The following is a 19,465-nucleotide window of genomic DNA, read 5'->3' on the forward strand; positions in this document are numbered from 1 at the left end:
ACTGAAGAAGCTTCTCGGATGAGAGGTGAAACGTCTTCAAGCAACTTAAAGAAGTCCAAACGCTTTTCTTTGCAAGCTCCTTTGACTACGATGACCTGGATGACTGAGAACCTTCACAGACATATTAAGTAATGTTCTGGATTTATTTTCCACGCTGCCTGTTACAGGTGCTGAGAACTTTCAGTAAGCTCGTTTAAAACCTATTTGAGTTCCACTCGATCTTAGGACAGAGACATATTTTAGTTGGTTATCCTTTGTTTGAAAATTGATATTCAAAGAGTGTTTTAAGTTATATTCCAGTATTGCCAATACTTAATATTAGAAATAAAAATGTTTAAGCATTAAAAAACAACAAACATAAATCTCACTCGTCTCATGTGTCTAATTTCGATATAGAGTTACACATTAGGTCAAACCCTACATAAATTTCTTTGACAGAGGTGGATAGTGGTTACTGATAAACAGGGCTTACATTTTAACTGTTACAAGATGCATTTATTATGATGAGAAATTAATTTCTGAAAATGTTATTTTATTTGAAATTTGGGCTACTGACAACTTGACAAAATTAAAAATCTGTCAACCCAGCCTATAAGCAATTCTATACTTAATTCATGTTATACTAAAAGATGTGGGGATGGTGGGGATGATGCTGTCATCCCCACCCTTATTTCACTAAAAACAACTTGCATCATGGTAAGGAAATGTGAAATCTATTACACTATCCATAGTTTGCACTAGATTTAATTTTAAAGGTTAGTGTGAAGGTTAGTTTAGTTTTAGCATGTAAGGCCTTTCAATCTCCCCTGAGTAGAACAATTCATCTCCTCTTGTAGGATGGGCAAGCATTCAAATGTTTGTCCAGAAGAAATGTTATGACTGACTGTGGTCCTAATAAGGATTTTGGTACAGAGTTAAGGGAAGCAAGACCAAAAACCAAAAAAGTAAGTTTAAAGACAGATTTAGGACAGAGTGATAAACCTTTCCATGGATTCAGATGGATACACAGCTACACTCACAACATGTGACAAGTTAAAGCTGAATTTGTTTAATTCAATTCAGTTTTATTTATATAGCACTACATGGCAGCAGCAGTCACCTCAAGTCGCTTTGGAAGGTAAAGATCCTCCAGTGATACAATACTGAAGAGGTAAAAGCAGAAACAGAAGGTGTAGAGTTTAAAATAGGATTTTATTTCTTTTTAGTCTTTCTTTGATAACCTTAAACGGTATGTTTAATCAACACATAAAACACACAAAAAAACACCTAAAAATCTTCTGTACTTAAAATAGAAGACAAAAAAAAAGCCCTGTGCAGGGTTTATAATGCCTAGGAGGCGAAAACAGTAAAATAAAGTTGGACTTTGGGTGGAGACCTCCATGCTTTTGAGTTTTTGTGTCTCAAGATCAGGGGCATCTCCTCCTGTGACCATCTCATGTTTTATTGTTTCCTCTATTTTTCCTGTATTCCTGTAAAGCACCCCTCTGACAGCCAAACCCATCTGTTCTCTGGCTGGATTGTTAAATTTGTGATTGACATGACATTGACCAATCAGCTGAAATGAAGAAAAATCAGGTCACAATTCGTAGTTGCAAGTTGAAACACACACAGCCAGGGAACTCGAGTGCAGAGTTTTACATGTAATTTTTTGCTTTGTCTGTAAACAGACCTTAACAAAAAAAAAAGTGTAACCTGTAAATATTTTTTTTACTAGCACACAAACTATCATCTATAGATGCACAAACACAAGATTTTCAGATATTTTGGTTTACAAGGTTACAAAACTCTGATGACCACAATTTGAGCCAATAAAAGGCTCAAATGATTTTGAACTGTGGACCATGCAGAGCTAGTCTAATAGAGTCAAAGAATAAACACAAAGTTAAAAAAGTAGCATAATGGGCTCACTTTTATGATGTAAGTTGATTATGTCTCATAATCTTGTTCACTGGCTCGCCTCTGTCAGTGCGCCCCAGGGCGGCTGTGGCTACACTGTAGCTTGCAATCACCAGTGTGTGAATGTGTGTGTGAATGGGTGGATGATTGTGTATAGTGTAAAGCGCTTTGGGGTCCTTAGGACCAAGTAAAGCGCTATACAAATACAGACCATTTACCATTTACCATCACTTGAATGTAATCAAATACTCAGGACAAGCCTGGGTGTCATGGAAGACAACAAACATGGTGGGATTGGCAACGTTGTCCACAACACTGTCGTACAGGTGAGTGGATCCGGGGTTTTTTGCTGGTGGTGTAACCATGCCTTTCTGTCCAAGAGTGAAGTCACCAGTCAGAACTCGGCAGACGTACATAAACTTTTCCCCGTTCTGATTTGGCTTGGAGTAGGTGTCATTGGCAGAATAACTAGCATTGACAGCAAAGTATGTGCCATTGCCATATAATGCAGCTGAAAATGAAGAGCAGCAGAAAGTCAACGAAAAAACTCTTTGACACGCTTTCTGTTATTCCCAGTAGTTGCACCAGTCTGAAAATCAAACACTAAATCCTCTCAAACTTCCATAACCTCACATTGAGGTTAACCTCACATTAAACCCACACTAACAATTGTTGAGAAACAGAGAGTAGAAAATATTAACATCCAGTCTTTTATGTCTGATACAAAAACAGAGTTTATTTCTGTGTGCTTCTGCTAATAGTAAATCAAATTAACTTGTAGTCAAAGACATAGAAATATGTTGCCAACCAATCATTCTGAATAAGAGAAATGGTATTAAGTGCCGTTGAATACACAACTGAAAGTTCATATGCGGTGTATTTATTGACAAATTTTGTTAAGTATAATATGGAAAAGAAGAAGATGTAAGGAAGTGCTTTCAACAAAATAACCATTGCCTTAGTTAAAAGAGACTGAAAGGTTGAAGATGGAGAGGATGATAGAGTGTGGCTGGATATATGTAAATAACAGACAGGAGGAGAGAGAGAGAGGCAAATGGACAAAAGAGTATAAAAAGGCGGCTCGGAAAATGCGGTCGTTTTTTTTCTCTCTGTCTTGTGATGAGCAGAAGACATCATCTGAAGATTCAGTCCTCGGGGTCCACAGATAGAAATTACAGCAAGTACACCGGAGGGGCAGCCACAACCCGAACACTGTGGACCCATATATTAGATTTTTGACTTTACTTGATGGCCACAGCCATTTTCATCCTTTTAGCAAAACCCTCTTCCATCTGTTCTTCCAAATTTGACCTCTGTTCCTTTCACCTACATCTCCACTGAAGTCTGTTCCAATCACCACTTTCTCCCCCTGAAGACACACTGACAACATCAACCCTTTGATTTCCAGCCTGAAACCCATGATTCTGTCTGACACTCTCTTCCCCTCTACAACACTATTCACATTCTCTCCCTTCAAGATTATCCCTACTCTGTTTCATTTCCTATCTATATCATTGTAGCACAGCTTGAATCCACCTCCGGTGCTCCTGACCTTGCTTCCCTTCCGCCTGGTATCCTACACACAATATATATCTACCTTCCTTCTCGCCCATCATATCAGCCAGCTCTTTCCCTTTATCAGCCACAGTCCCAGTACTTATAATCCCTATTCTGATCTCCGCATTCCCACCTTTTATTGTCTCTCACTGTCTTCTAAAATATTTATTTTCAGCCTTGTTCCTTGTGCAAGTTTTTTCCACATTCTGTGTATTCCATTCTTTCTGTAGTCTAAAGCTGATTTTGAAAAAGTGTGTTTATGGCCAACTCTGTAACTCTCGGTAGCATTAAGATCAAACTGAAAACAGCAATTGGCACACTGACACATCCCCCACCCACAAATATCTCACCATTCTTTCCTGCATAGCTCCTGTTGAACCCACGGTCATTAATATTTGGCACAGCTCCGTCGCAGGTACCATGGAAAAGACGTCTCTCGTTATTCTGATGACCATTTCTCAACTCCATCTCACGCTTCTTAATCTCTAGACTCTTCCACAATCCAGGGTTCTGGATCCGCTCAATCTGAGAGCAAGAAAAGTGCTTTTTTGAGTAGTCTGATGTAGATTTATGTTTACTGCTTTTATTGGCTTTCTTGTGAAACAAACTTTTTAAAAAAAGATTTAAAAAAAAGTTTAACACTTCATAATGTTTTGACTGCACAAAGACTTGAACAGATGCATGAAAATACATTTTAAATTTAAATCTAGAAATGATTAGTCAGTATCAATTTGATGATCCATTCACCAAAAACCTTTTGCGCTAATGATCTGAGTGATAAATAAGAAATGTTACCTTTGTAACAAATCCACTGCATGAGGCCTGAAAATGTTTCAGGATTTCATCATATTCTGATGTCTTGGCTTGTACTGCAAAAGCCTGACATGTGGCCTCAGCTGGCATGCGTTCCCACTGCTCAGGAATACCCTCTCTTTTCCTGCTTAGCATCATATTGATCTCAGAGGTAGCTTTAAGCACATCATTGCTCAGTCCTCCAATAGTGAGCTTGACTTTACTGTTTTCTATTTTTATGCTTATACCCATGGTCTTCTCCATGTCAACAATTTTCTGGTGGTCTGCATCACAGAGTTTACCAATGACTTCGTCCTCAATTGTGGTGGTCTCAGGTTCTTGAAACAATAGTTTCTTGGCTATATCTACATCAGCCTGAGTGACACCACAAATATGGAAGCAAGTGGCATCAGCTTTCTGACCTTCAGTTGTGCAGTAATTCTCTTTCTTTGGTTTTTCAGTATTTCCATCAGTAAACATTCCTGAAAAACCAAATTTCAAAACCATTAGAAGTTAAGGTTCAACATTGACTGGAGACAGCAGAACAGTACTGGATTTTTCTTCTACATATTTTTTACCTTGGACTTTGCCAATGCCATTGCCTCCCCAGGTTCCCTGTCCTTTATCCTTAGGATTAGGATAAGTAGCTTCTCTCTGTTCCAGGCTGCTGTGGAAGTCTTTTAGCATAGCTTTCTGGAAAATAACTATGCGGATTGTGGTCAGGGGACCGGAAGAGTTTTGGCTCATCACATCAATCACTGCATCCAACATGGCATCTGCTACTAGTCTTGCATTTACATTACCTTGACCTAAAAATATTATAATACTATTATTATAATTTGAAGAACTGATTTGTTAAAGGTACATGCTAAATATGTGTAGTCTCAGGTTTTGTTAGTAAACTTTCCAGAGCATCAAAGCCTTCTGTAAGTTGATTCAAGTTACACAGAAGGAGGTTTAGTAGTTATGCAGTCTGATAATCATGAGGTGTATAGGCCAGCAAGTTTCTCTTCTAACAAGATTAGATGTCAGAATATTATTTTTACAGTAGAAGTTATTAGAGTTTAATTTCGCTAATCAAGTATTTTACTGAAACATTAATTCTATGTACACTGTTTTTATTTGTTTGTTTTGTTTTTTAATGGAGTTTTCCATAAATGGTGATGTTCAACTTATAAATTCCAAAATTTACTGTGTGGTTAATAATAATTAAAAAAAATCTATTTAAAAAATCAACGCAGAAAATTGCCTCATTTCAAAAATGATAAGTTGCACTTTATTTCCATACTTTGTTTGTCATTGTGGACCTAAGGCACTTGCGTACATAATGAGTCTCATTGTTTACTGGATGAACCAGAGTGACAAGTTCAGCTCTGTCAGAATTCTTTAGCTATTCTTACAGAAGCGTAAAACCTGCCTTTGGATGTTTTACTTATTTTGCCAATGCCCAGCCTCATGCTCTCTACCTTAAAAGATAAACAATTCAGTTTGGAGTGCATTTTTTGTAAATCTGAGGTCCTTTTAACTGGCCAAGGGGAGTTTTAGACTTTTTTGTTTCATCAGAAAGGTTAAGAGGTGTTAAGGGGGGGGGGGGGGGGGGGGGGGGTCATACTAGGAGCTAGATACAAAATAAAGGAACAACTAAAAGTAGGGAAACAAAGCAAACAGCGTAAAGGAAGAAACAATAATATAACGAAAAACAGAGGGGGACTGAGAACTTAAATACACACGAGGTAATTCGGGAGATGAAACACAGCTTAAGACAGGGAAAGAAAACTAGACATAACACACAAGCTGAGCTGTCAAAATAAAACATAAAGTAACACATAGACTGAGACAGACAAGGACATGCGAGCTCGAGACTGGGACTGGAGACAGGGACAAACATGGAAACACACGTCAGACTGGGGAGACAAAAGATGAAACAGAAACCCCTTTTCCATTAGTAACTACTCGGATCGACTTGGCACAGTTCGCCATGGTTTTCAGGGTTCTCCATTAGGACACAGTACCTGGTACCAGGTACTTTTTTAGTACGTGCTCCCCCTGGGTTCCAAGCAATCCGAGCAGGTACTACAATGTGACGTCATCAGACTGCATGGCACCGATTGGCTGGTCAGTCATGAGAGCATCTCATTCACGAAAATTAAAACTGCCAACACGCTGTGTTGCCCGAGCCTGATGGAAAGCCACAGACTAAGCAGCAGTTCTATTCTTACTTTGACGTCCATCTTTTTTGTAACGTTGGTGTCACATATTAATTATGTCGCGGGACGCCAGGACACATTGCTAAAACAACAACAAAGCATGTTGGGTAGTACTGGATTGTAGTGGAAAACCTGTCTATCCAGGTCGAATTGTGGCGAGTTGATCCGAGTAGGTACTAATGGAAAAGGGGCTAAAGACATGTTGAGGAGGTAATTTAGCCATTTAAATCAGCCGTGTTGGATCAAGGACACATCTAAAACCTGCAGGACACCGGCCCTCGAGGCCTGGAGTTACCCCACCCCTGTCTTAATGCAAAGGGAAGAATAATAATTCCACACAAAACTCAAAACACTGTGACATCACCCAATTAAAGTTTGTCTGGTTCTGAAAAAGAAAGTCGAACAAGAATACCCCACCACCACGATTACTACTATTGTTCTCCATCATGAGCATACATCTGAGAAGGTGTCGAAACCAGAGACTGAGGCTACGTCCATACGTACACAGGTATTTTTGAAAATTGAAATTTTCCATTTTTGTTTTTAAAAAAAACCTGTCCAGATGTAAACGCCAAAAACACTGTCAAGAACATATGAAATCCTAGCCGTGCAGAAATTTTGGCCAATCGGAATTCTAGAAGCCTGGGAAGGAAAGAGTAAACACAGTTTATACAGTACGAAAAGTTTTTGTGTTTTTCTGGGAAGGCAGCTAATTTTGTGTTGCATTTCAAGTGCCTTCATCATTTCAAATGTTAATAACTAAAGACAGTATTTTGGCTGTTGTGTAGACTCACAACTTAGGAATGAACAAAATGCATACAGCATACATAAATGTAATTAAAAAAATAAATTTATTCAAAACTGAAATCATGATTTAGGTTGTGAGCGCCTTGGTGTTGAATGGAGAAGTTCACTCTGATGTCTCCATCTTTCTAAATGGAGGGACATTAACTGTGTGTGTCCATGTAAGCTTTTAAAACTACAGTTATTTTCTCTAGTTTCCTACAGTTCCTGCTTATGTCCTTGTCTAGTCTCGTGTTTTTGTATTACTTTCCCTGGAACACACTCTCACCGTCTGTTTCTAAAACCTAAAGAGAATTATGGATTTGATCAACTGGTCTCTGAATGCTATTGACACCCTTTTCTCAACGAGAAGTCTGGGCTCGGGAGAGCCCGAGTGCCCTGGAGGGACTTTCCCTGCCGGATACACGATGGACGGGTGGCAGGAATGGAGGGTCGTGTGCCTGGCGGGACTGTCGATCGAGGACGCTGAAGATATCTACCTATTCGGAACCATGATAGCAGGGTTCTTGCTGATCGGAGCTGGCTTGGCCCTGACTTATCGGAGAAATAAGGAAGCGGAACCGGCTGTTCAAACCCCCCCAATGCCCGCTGGGATTGAAATGATTGGACGAGGCGCGACTTCTCAGAACGGGCTCATTGAAATCAGCATGGTTAAGACCTTGGAGACGCTTACAGCTGCCGTGAATACTCAGAATAACACCTCTGAACGTATATTGGGATACATCAAGGATAGGCCTGCTCAAAATAACACCTTTGAGCGAAAGTTGGATTGCATCGCGGAACAGCTCAGTGCAGTTGTGAGGTCTCAGAATCCGCTGTTTGGGCAAAAGAATGAAAACACCAGCAAGTTTCATACCATCATCGGGAAGCTCGCGGTTCTCCAATGGGAGATTGAGAGACCAGTGTCGGAGTGTTAAAGAACAGCTTTGAAATTCTCATGAGTTGTTGCAAAAGAAAAATTACCATCATAATCCGGCTACCCCTTCGGCACCAGCTGTGGGCTCAAGGCTGGAGCCGAACAAAAACTCCCTGATAACGACTGTGTTTAGTCTGTTCCTTCCCATTCCCTACAAGGCCACCTGGGTTGGCTGGAAGACTGTTTACTTAGCATGTCTTTTATCCTGTCTTCCTTCTCTCACCCCAACCGGTCGCAGCAGATGGCCCCGCCCCTCCCTGAGCCTGGTTCTGCCGGAGGTTTCTTCCTGTTAAAAGGGAGTTTTTCCTTCCCACTGTCGCCAAAGTGCTTGCTCATAGGGGGTCATATGATTGTTGGGTTTTTCTCTGTATCTATGAAGCGCCTTGAGGCGACTTTTGTTGTGATTTGGCGCTATATAAATAAAATTGAATTGAATTGAATTGAATTGAATTAGCCTGGCAGGGCGAAGGACACTGTCTCAGCTGAACTATGGACACGCACACACATACATATACTGATACTGATAAGCACTCACTGACGCATCACCCTCCCTACCCCGGATCCAATGCCACCTCCAACGCTTACCTCCCCTCTGATGTGGACATCGGGTCAGTTGGAGGCGCAGTCGAAAGACTGCAGCGGTCCCAGATCAGATGTACACACTGGAACTCTTTCCCATGTTGCTGTCTGTGTTTATTGTGCTATGGTGTGTTGATATCTGTGCATTCCTGTATTATCCTTCTGTGTTACACATTTCGATGTTTTTTTCCTCGCTACCTAGCCTGACCTGTCTCCCCAATGTGATGTTTGTATATTGTATGTGCGGTCGGCAAGGTCTGTCATCTCGGTTGTGGGCAAAAGACCTGCAACTGACAAAGGCTATCTCATCTCTCATCATCTCATCAAACAACAGAATTATAGTAGAGGGCATCAGCAAGAAGCCAAAAAGATTAACTGTAACCAAATCCATCTATTCCATCCATTTTCTTCTCCGAGCCAGGTCACAGGAGCAGCAGCCTAAGCAGAGAAGCCCAGACCTCCCTGTGCTCAGCCAACTCCTCCAGCTTGTCTGGGGGAACATCAAAGCGTTCCCAGGCCAGCTGAGAGATATAATCACTCCAGCGTGTCTTGGGCCAGCCTCAGGCAAACCTCCTGGCGAGACATGCCTGTAACACCTCACCCAGGATGCGCCCAGGAAGAATCTTTTTTTATATGTCTGAACCACTTCAACTACCTCCTTTCTATGTGAAGGAGAACCAACCCTACTCTGAGCCCCTCCCAGGTGGCTGAACTCCTCACCCCATCTCTAAGGGAGAGAACAGCCACCATTCAAAGAAGGCAAATTTCCACCACCTTTATCCGTGATCTCGTTCTTTTGGTCACTACCCAGTGCTCATGACTGATCCAATGTTCTGCAAACAGGACGAAAAACCACATTGTTCTTTCTGTATCCAAGGTTCGACTAATGGACAGCCTCCTTTCCAGCACCCTATCATAGACTTACCCAGACTAAGAAGCGTGACTCCCCTATAGTTGGAGCACATACTCCAGTCCCCCTTCTTGAAGATAGCCACTACCCCAATGTGCCAGTCCAGAGATATCGCTTCAGATTTCTATTCAACAATGTAGAGGCAAGTCAACCAAGGAAGCCCTAAAGCATCCTTCAGGCATTTGGGGTTAACCTCATCCACCGCAGGGGCTGCTAACAAGGAGTTGTTTAACTGACCTCACCCTCAGTGATGGATGACTCATTCCCTCATGCCCACACTCTGCTGAAAGATGTGTCAGTGGGATCCTGAATTGCCAGAATTGCCTTGAGGCAGTCTTACGGTCTTTTTCACCTGCCTCACTGAACTCCTCAAACACCAGAGTTTTTCTTTCGCCACTGCCAAAGCCTCCAAAGTCCTTGTTAAATCCTGCACTTGAGAGTGACATGTGCAAATGTCTTGAAGTTAGCCTATACTGTTGTTCACCACATCCCCATCAAACTCCTGATGAAGAGTGTTAAGGTCCCATTGATCTTGTATTGTTCTAGGCATTCCAAGATCCATGTGTGAGGCCATGAGTTGTAGTCTTTCTTTTAGTTAACACAGGCAGTGCACAGACTGGTCACTCTGGTCTTACAGTTGAGTTGCTATCAGTGAAAAGTTTGCTTCATGTGTAAACATACTATTTGTCCACAACTGTACTTTCTGCTGATAGTTTTTCAGTTCAGAAGTTCCTTCAGCTGCATGTATGGTGTTGGTGTTTAAAGCTTTGACAGTAAGTAAAGATCCGGCTTAGACTATGTGCAAATTTGTCATAAAGTTAACTAGTGCAAATTCATGTCCAGTTTTAGGATCATGCATTAATACTTATAAAGTAATTTTTTTAATTGCTATTGTGCAAAGAATTGATTGGTCAGTAGGTGGTGATTTCATGTCTGTTGATCTCTAATCTGAAGCCTCTTTCATAATACAAGTCTCTGGTATAGGCTTAACGTAACTATGGTATGTAGATTTCCCATATCATGAACTTACATGACATACATGAACAAATCTCACCTGTGCCAATTGCAGGAAATGAAACAGAGGTGTAGAAGCTTTTCACACACATCTGAAGTGCATCTTTCACAACCTTGTTGATTTTTACTGGGTCAGAATCTCCAACCACGTGAAGGATCTTCTTACACTTTAGGTTACCTGGCTGAGCCATTATCATGCCTGGATTTGACTTGGCACCTAAATGTGGAGATAGTGGATCTTTATGTCTTTTACCCTTAATGACCATGAGAATGCTTATTTAGGCCATATTTCACAATTACATATAACTATAAATATTTTTCAAAACTTGAATATTCCACTTTTTTCTATGATTTACCTGACTTAAGTGAAAAGCTTTCATTGGAAGAGTTGACAATGATATCTGTTGTCTCCTTGGTTATGTCTCCTGTGACTACCTGTATAGTCACATTTCCCATTTTTGTCTCATGCATATCTGAGTTCGAGGTGAGCTTAGAGAAGGGGCCTCCTGGCATCAACAATTGAAAAAAAAAAACATTTGAAATGTTTGCAAAAGTTGTGATAAAAAATTAAAAACAAACAATATTATGTGCATTCACCTTTTGTTGAACGTGAATCGCCTGAGGCATTTGGAAACTTCTTAAATTCCTGACTGAAATCCTGCAAAAATAAAACCAAATTCTTCAACTGAAAAAATTCACTAATATTTAAACCAAGATAGAAGTTAAACAATGCAATATACCAAGCACCAGCCTGCAGAGTTTAAAAACAAAGTTCACACAGAATTCAATTTCCTAAAAGGCCACTTGAGGGCAGCTGTAGAGCCCATCTCTGTGCTGGAGGTCAGAGAACACTTGCAAGACTTCTTTGAGGTGGTTTGAAGGCAACAATGACTCAACCACTCGAAAAAACATTTATGCAGAAAAACATCTATGAAAGCACAACACATCTGAAGTAGATGAGGTACAGCAACAGAAGACCACAGTGGGGACCACACCTGCCACCTAAGAACAGGAAACTGAGACTAAAATTCACACAGGCTCACCAACACTGGACAACAGAAGACTGGAAAAATACTTTGTACCAGTGTCCTCCACAGACCTCAATCTGGCAGAGCACTCTTGGTACGTACTTGAAAGGGAATTTGGGATAAGCAGCTAATAAATCTGCAGCAACTGTGTGATGCTATCATGTCAATATGTAGCAGAATCTCTAGATTTTGTCCAAGACCTTTTTGAATGCAATCAGGCTTTGGCATATTATGTCAGTCTAAAAATATTGAATCAAAACTGACATTACAGAGGCCTTGGTACCATCTTGTGTTTTAGATATGCGATGTAGCGTGCATTGTTACAAGACGTAGCACTATGAATATGTCAGCAGGGAAGCAGCATTGCTAAGAAACAAAGACATAATTATATGGAAACTCCAACTACTTTCCAAACTAATACTACTAACAGGGTCCAGTATTGTACTACAGATAACAAAACTTAGGTACTGTTTCATCATAGAAGACTGTTTCTACTGAACCTTTAAACTGATCTTTAGTATCGTTAAATGAAGAATATGTGCAATGAAATTCTAATTTCCTTTCCATTTTATAAACCTAACAATATAGTTTTTGTGCCAACAGTTAACCAGTGAGTAAAAATCAAAGTATAAAGCAAATGAAAATTAAATTAATCTCTCCAACATGTCCTGGGTCTCCCCCAAGACCTCCTCTTGGTGGGAGATGCCCATAACACCTCACCCAGGAGTCTGACAGCTCTATTCTGAGCCCCTCCCAAATGGCTGGACTCCTCACCCTATCACTAAGAGAAAGGCCAGCCTCCCTTTGGAGAAAGCTCATTTCCACCACTTGTATATGTCATTCTACCCAAAGCTCTTGTCCATAGGTGAAGGTATGGATATAGATCGACTGATAAACACATCACCACCTCTTTTCATCACTGCACTAGAGGCCACCACCTAAAGAAGCCAACAGAACCACATCATCCGAAAAAAGGAGAGACAGGATTCTGAAACCGCCCAAGTGGAAGTCTTCCGCCACTTGGATACGCCTAGAAATTCTGTCCATAAAAAGTATGAACAGAACTGTTGACAACGGGAACAGCTAATAAGGATCAAATGTCCATGGCACAGGCCAGAAACCCCATTACCTAGAAACAGCTCCCACAGAATACTCAGATGGACACGGTCAAATGCCTTCTCAAGTCCATAAAATACATGTAGGCTGGTTAGGAAAATTTCCATGCACCCTGAAGTATCTTCAAATGGGTAAAGAACCTGTCCAGTGTTCCACAACTGGGACAAAGACCACATTGTTCGTTCTGTATCTGAGGTTTGACTAAAGGACAGACTCTACTTTGCAGCACCCTGGCATAGACTTTCCCTGGGAGGCTGAGGAGTGTGATCCTCCTATAGTTGGAGCACATGCGTTTGGCACATAGGCACAGACAACAGTCAGGAACCCTTCCCTGACCCGAAGGTGCAGAGAACAAACCCTGTCATCCACTGGGGAAAACTCTAATGTACAGACAGCAAACTTTGGGATACTAAGATACCCACCCCAGGCTACCGCCTCTCACCTTGGATAACTACAGCCAAACTATATCTAGCCGGTACTTCCTGACCTCACGCACTAGCTCAGGCTCCTTCTCCATCAGAGAGGTGATGTTCCATGCCCCAAATGCTAATTTTGGTAGTTAGGGATGGGTTTGCAGCCACCCCTGGCTGCTGCTTAGCACACACTGCACCGCCTCTTGTGGGTGGTAGGCCTACAGCAGGCTAGTTCCATGTCGCATTTTTGGGCTGTGCCCGGCTGGGATCCATGGGCTAAGACTCAGTCATCAGGCACTCGCCCTCAGGCACCCTCTCAAGGCCTGGCTCCAGGGTGGGGCTCCTGTAAACCTATCCCAGGCAGAGTGAACTGTTCCCTTGATTTTGTTCTCATTGTGGTTTTTAAATCGCTCTTTGTCTGGTCCCTCACCCAGGATCAGTTTGCCATGGGAGGACCTACTGACAAGATAGCCTCTGGGATACCTGGAACATACAAACTCCTCTACTATGATAAGATAGTGATTCAAGAGAGGGCATTAAATTATACATCTAAAACACAAGAAAGAAACAAATACATAATTATATCATTTATATATGTTTATATATGTTATTACATCATTATTACATCTGCTATTATATCAGTATGGAACAGAATCTCTGAGGAATCTTTCTAGCACCTTGTTGAATCTATGCGCAGAGGAAGATTCCCACCACTTTCCTTTCTCGTCCGCTTGTCCAATTTTCTCAGATTTTTTTAAGGACAAACTGCGCCCAATGCAAGTTTTCTGCTTGAATATCATTGTGAAAAATCCTTTTTTATGTCTGTCTAACTGTATTATCTGTGATATTTTTTGTAGAGTCAGGCAAAGAAATGGGAACAAACATGCCTGACAGGCATGACATGCTTAAAGAAAAATAATTGTATTCACATCTTTACTGATACGTGAATACAAAACTGGTTCAACCCATGAGTTTGTTATGCTTGCGTGATTCATAGGTCAGTGTAAAGTGCCAAGAGAAACAAAACAAAACAAAAAATCCTCTGAAAATGGTCTGAAAATAAATTAAAAGGCAGCCAATGTCCAAAGAAAAACTTGACTTGCTGTTTATTTAAATATGATATATTAAGGTGCAAGCTTTTCTTACCTGAATACACTGTGTATCAGCTGGGTAAAGTACAATCACAATCATCTTCAGGTGCTTGGGGTGTCTCATTTTGCTAAATTCTAAGATTGTATCCAACATCAAAGAAGCTACGACAGTTGTTGGGAAACACAGGTTTCCAGTGCTAATTGCAGGCAAGGATATGGAGGTTAGATTATTATTCTCTGCCATGTCTAAACAATCCAAAATGAGTCCTTGCAAACACTGTAAGGCAACAAATAAATACTATTTAATAATATTAAAGATAATGACATTTAGTTTCAGGAATATGCATATGTCATCAATTTTAGACTGTAATGATTATTAAAAGTGTACATTACCTCTTCAGATGTGCCTTGTCCATTATCCCAGTGAGGTGCAATTAAGTGAAAAACTTTTTTGCTTTTTAGTTGGCAGCCCTCAGTAACAATTATCTCACCAACCTTTCCAGCAGCACCCTGTGCATTTATTGACTGCTGAAGTTTGGGTCCAGCTGCACGCAAGATGGCTTTTGAAACTGCACCTCTGTTCAGGTTGAGGTCTGGAGGCACACTGTTCACAATCACCTCAGTCTAAAAAGTTATGAAAGTGATCAGTCGTCAGTTCAGCAGTGCAAATAACTATTATAAACAAGAAAACAAAAAATAATAATAAAAGAAGACACAGTGAACCCCTTTACTAAAATGATCATTTATAATAATAATTTATATAATTTAAATAATTATCATATAATAATTTATATAATAATTTAAAGCTTGATAGGGTGAGTAGTCAATGCTACATACATACTCTTGCAGTCTGTCATCTTGTGGTGAGAAAAGTTCTGTCTTAAGGGAACTATCTAATCTGAATTAAGTATAATAAAAATCCAAATTACCATGGCAGCCTCTATATTTCCCTTTGTAAGAACAATTTCCAGGCCTTCATTTGTCTGCACATGATACAAGTACAGGTCCAATCCAGTAGGCTGAAAAGCTGGTGGCTTGTGAGCTTTGGGAGGAGGAGTTTGTTGAGAATGAGTGACACCGTGGTTTCCAAACTCCTGCCTGACAGCAGCCACTATATCCTGAACAGCAGTGTCATCTTGTCCACCACCTGGCTTATAAACCAGTTGTACCAGGCAACCAGTTTTAGTTTTGATTGAGGAAACATACAGTGTTTCATTTTCCTGGAAGAGCTTCTTCACTCCAGACATGCAGACATTCAGACTGTCAAAGACTACAGCAGAGACGGCACCTTCAACCACAGTCTTGCAATGTGTCACATTCACTCTGGATCCACTCAGACAGATGGCCTCATTTCTGTAGGACACTCTCACCTTGTCTTTCACTTTCTCCATCCAAGATGTGTTAAAATCTTCCAAGTATTTAACGACAGCATTAGCTTTGACCACAACAGTTTCTTCTATGTGAGCGTTCTGTGTTAAGAAGTTACCGAGCTGATGCTGAACCTTTATGACTCTATCCTTGTAGCCTGACGCCACGACTTGTTGAGCAGTTGTGTTGATTCGAGTTCTGCATGGCTTACTGTTAGCCTGCTCTAAGTGACTGACCAGCTGCTGCCACTCTGGCTTCTTCAGGACATTACTGTCTTCAACATTAATGTACTGAGATGTTAACACCTGGCCTAGATGATCCTGAGCATGAGACAGATCTCTGTCAGAAACAGCAAGGAGCTGCACTCTGTTTCCACTGATTTCAAACGCTGCGTTTATTTGATGAGATGTGAGGAGAGCATCTGTAAGCTCCTCTTGTTGCTCATCCTTCAACAGTTCAAACACATATTTATCTACTTCCAGATTCTGTCGTTTTAATGCAAGTACTGCATCTAATATAACATTGATTGCTGCATTAATCTCTTCCCCTAAACCAGTTATTTTCAGATTAGGACTCTCTGGTGACAACTTGAGCTCTGGATACACAAGTAGAAGGTTGTCCAAAAGCCCATTTTGATGCAGGAGATGAAAAACTGATGGTGACACTTTGATCTCTTCGGTTTTACTTGATTTCTCCCGGTGGATTTTGTTTATAATTTCAGAAAGAGATTTCTCCAGTCTGTTGACATCACTAACATGACCAGCTACTGATAAAGCACCTCTGTCTTTATCAGGTACTACAATCACATTTTCATTCATCAACATCTCTCTGATCTTTTTCTCAGACTCTTTCCATGCACCTGAATCTGGACAGAACTTCACAGATTTGAACTTTGACACAGATTGTGCAAACGCTGGCTTCACAGTAGCAGTCCATTCTTTGATGATGGCTTTGGCATCCTTTTGCTTTAGTAAAGAAGACACAGGACTCAAGGTCACAGTGGTTTGGCCGAGGTTTACGATGCAGAAGTGTTTGTCCATTTCACTGCAAACGGCCTCTGCTGCTGATTTATTTTGAGCTAGGTATCTGAGGACAGCACTGTCAATGGGCTCTGAGATGGCAGAGCCCATTGATGCCTTGCCCTTAAATAACCTTAAACGTCTTCTTAAAACAGAGAACCATTTAACTCTGGCCTCGTCATTCTTTATGGAATTCTTCGTCTTTATGTTTTTAACAGCTGTAATGAAAAAAAATACAAACATGTAAAACAATTTAGATATGTAAGACCTTTTTTTCTATTTACCGTACCCAGCTCAACAGCATGCATCAGCTATCACTAACAATTGCAATGCCAGGCCACAATTACTGTGAAAGGATGACAACATACTCTAACCTGATAAAACAGAGGGGTAGACAAATGAATAGAACTGACAAATTCATATTTTAGACAAAAACTCGTATTTGAGTTGAGGAGTGATTCCTCGATTCAAAATTACAGCAGGAAAATATTTCATGTACCCAGACATGCTTAATCAGAGAAAAAACACCTTAAATAACAGTTAGAGATTTGTAGAAGTTTTTGACAAACACATGGTTGTAAAAAATATTATGGAGAAACTAAATACCTTCATTACATATATAGCATGCATGGCATAAGATTGAGGTGTTGTTTTTATTCAGTACTTACATTTCGTGTTGTCTTTATCCAATGGGAATTCCTGTGTGGAACAAATAAAAATATAAATGTATTCACCATTTTTTATTATACTGAAATCTTGTGTGACCAGACTATAAATAGCTGTTGGTCTTTAAAGAAATATAATGGAAAAAATATTTAATTATACTTAATTTGTGTAAAGCAAAACAAAACAAAAGACACACAGTAATGTTTTTTTTGTTTGCTTTTTTTTTTTTTTTGTAATATTCCTACAGCAGAAAGAGAGAACAGCTTTGAGTTCACGGTAAGTCACGTGACCTCCAGAACCGGATAAACACCTCAAAACCGAGACACAGATCGTTGTTTAATATAAACTAATCCTAAATTTGAAGTCTGGGGAGGAGGTTCAACAACTTCCACCCCCACAAATAGTGTAACATTACTATATTTTACTTTAGCATATTTATATTGACAAGGGCATACAAAGCTATTCTTGAACATTTTTGGTATGCAAACCTCCCTTGACTACACCGGCCTATCATAAATAATACCTGTGAGGATTTCGCTTCAGGTTGTAAACGAACCGTCAGCTTCAAAACGCGCTTTTCCAAACTGATCTGATGAGACTCTTTCGCCAGAACACTCCTCTGATCTGTGACACAAGAGAGAATAAAAATCTGCAGTAAAGAACTCCACTGATAATACGGCGTAGAAGCTATTATTATTAGTAGTAGTAGTAGTATTTTCAGTTTACTTCATGGAGCCAAACTTACCCTCCTCTCTCGTGAAGTGCAGTAACGCTGTCCTGCTGCCATTGTCATACTCAATCTCACAGTCGCCACCGACAGTACGAAAGTACTGCAGTAACTTTGTTTTTAAACTGGGTATGTTGGTTTCTTCGAATCCAACGAGCAGACGATACGTGTGCGCCTCGGCCATCGTTAGAGGCCGGGAAGACGCACAAAGAAGAATAAAGTCTTTCACTTTCTGCTTCACTTGGTAGACTACATGTAGGACTGGTTCCTCCCATGGTGGAAACTAAAAAAAAACAAACTCTGCGAATATCAGTGTTAGACAGGTTGAAATGCATTTAACAAACAAACAAACAAACAAAACTATTTTAATGTTTAACATACTGTTTATATTGGCGGTATTATTAGAAAAATAAACTTGTCCATTTATGAAAAAAAAAGAAAAAACAAACTTTGACTAGACAGACGAGCAAATTTCCCAAAATGTTGGGAAAAAACAGAAAATAAAATAAAAAATTCTTGTTTAAAAACTTAAACATTTGAGAAAAACACATTGCAGATTCAAGATGCAGCATGTTTACGAGGAAAAACTGAAATCAACAACAACGACTGCAAAAAATATGCAACAAATATGCTTCCACAACCTGAAGACAATATGATTGGAGTGTTGCTGCTGCCTTCCATTGTCCATCTTACTCACCAGCTTGTTTGTTTACTGTACATTTTATACATATCGCCATACAATTTTTTTCAAATTTTCTATACATATATTGTACATTGTTACCTGGATATACCTGTATGTTTATAGGACCACCCTGTGTCTTCCTGTTATATTTTATTTTCCCTTGCTTTAAGAGCTCTGTAACACCGAAATTTCTCATCCGTGGGATAATAAAGGTTTATTCTATTATAAATGTGCCTTTTTTATTAGCTATTCCACTAAAAGACAAACATTTATTTTTTTTTCCTTTTTCCAAGAGAAGTTCAAAATATGCACAGTTAACATAATCGGTTTAAATCCATTTGTCACTTCATGAGTCTTTCATACAACAAAGTTCATTAAAACAAAGCTGTTATTATAAAGGGTCGGATTTATTAACGAATGGGCTTCTTCTGGTGTCAAAAAGGAACTGTAGGCACCTGTAATATTTTGGATATTTAGAATTAAACTATTTGTATATATTAGAGCTATTTCTTATATTTTTTGACTTTGTCACATATTGTTTTATTTAATTTATTAGCAGAGATTAATTTAAATCTGATGATGCTTAGATTAATTTACTGAATTCCACCCTTATACCAGCTGTATACTGTCTGGTATAAACACAGTATATACTGTCAGTGTAGGGCATATGCCAACAACCT

General features: G+C 39.9%; 2 protein-coding genes and 1 long non-coding RNA gene across 3 annotated transcripts in view; 2 read left to right on the forward strand and 1 right to left on the reverse strand.

The window, feature by feature from the left end:
- The window catches only part of LOC146501073 (uncharacterized), a 404,586-nt gene that overhangs the window by 370,365 nt on the left and 14,756 nt on the right, over positions 1 to 19,465 (forward strand). The gene's annotated exons all lie outside the window — the stretch shown is intronic.
- Positions 1,467 to 18,380, reverse strand: LOC146501080 (protein mono-ADP-ribosyltransferase PARP14-like). Its single transcript, XM_085135188.1, has 13 exons — positions 18,122 to 18,380; positions 17,900 to 18,000; positions 17,379 to 17,409; positions 15,253 to 16,928; positions 14,717 to 14,947; positions 14,379 to 14,600; positions 11,273 to 11,333; positions 11,032 to 11,181; positions 10,716 to 10,892; positions 4,824 to 5,054; positions 4,249 to 4,727; positions 3,804 to 3,978; positions 1,467 to 2,407 (listed from the first exon to the last, which is right to left on the reverse strand). The coding sequence occupies exons 1-13, from the start codon at positions 18,285 to 18,287 to the stop codon at positions 2,124 to 2,126; spliced, it is 3,984 nt and encodes a 1,327-aa protein (XP_084991314.1). The 5' UTR covers positions 18,288 to 18,380; the 3' UTR covers positions 1,467 to 2,123.
- On the forward strand, positions 7,476 to 8,359 carry LOC146501081 (uncharacterized). Its single transcript, XM_085135234.1, has one exon. It carries the CDS (start codon positions 7,553 to 7,555, stop codon positions 8,171 to 8,173), a length of 621 nt encoding a protein of 206 aa, XP_084991360.1. The 5' UTR covers positions 7,476 to 7,552; the 3' UTR covers positions 8,174 to 8,359.

This window comes from Neolamprologus multifasciatus, chromosome 16 (genome assembly GCF_963576455.1).
Source record: "Neolamprologus multifasciatus chromosome 16, fNeoMul1.2, whole genome shotgun sequence".
Lineage (NCBI taxonomy): Eukaryota > Metazoa > Chordata > Actinopteri > Cichliformes > Cichlidae > Neolamprologus > Neolamprologus multifasciatus.

Bases quoted from the DNA above. Each gene is read 5' to 3' on its own strand.
- LOC146501081 (XM_085135234.1), top strand. From the start codon at position 7,553: ATGGATTTGATCAACTGGTCTCTGAATGCTATTGACACCCTTTTCTCA.
- LOC146501080 (XM_085135188.1), bottom strand. From the start codon at position 18,287: ATGGCCGAGGCGCACACGTATCGTCTGCTCGTTGGATTCGAAGAAACC. The intron at 11,334-14,378 runs GTAAGAAAAGCT...TTATTTTTGCAG, and splicing joins CTGATACACAGTGTATTCAG to GATTTCAGTCAGGAATTTAA. The intron at 2,408-3,803 runs GTGAGATATTTG...CTTCATTTTCAG, and splicing joins GAGCTATGCAGGAAAGAATG to CTGCATTATATGGCAATGGC.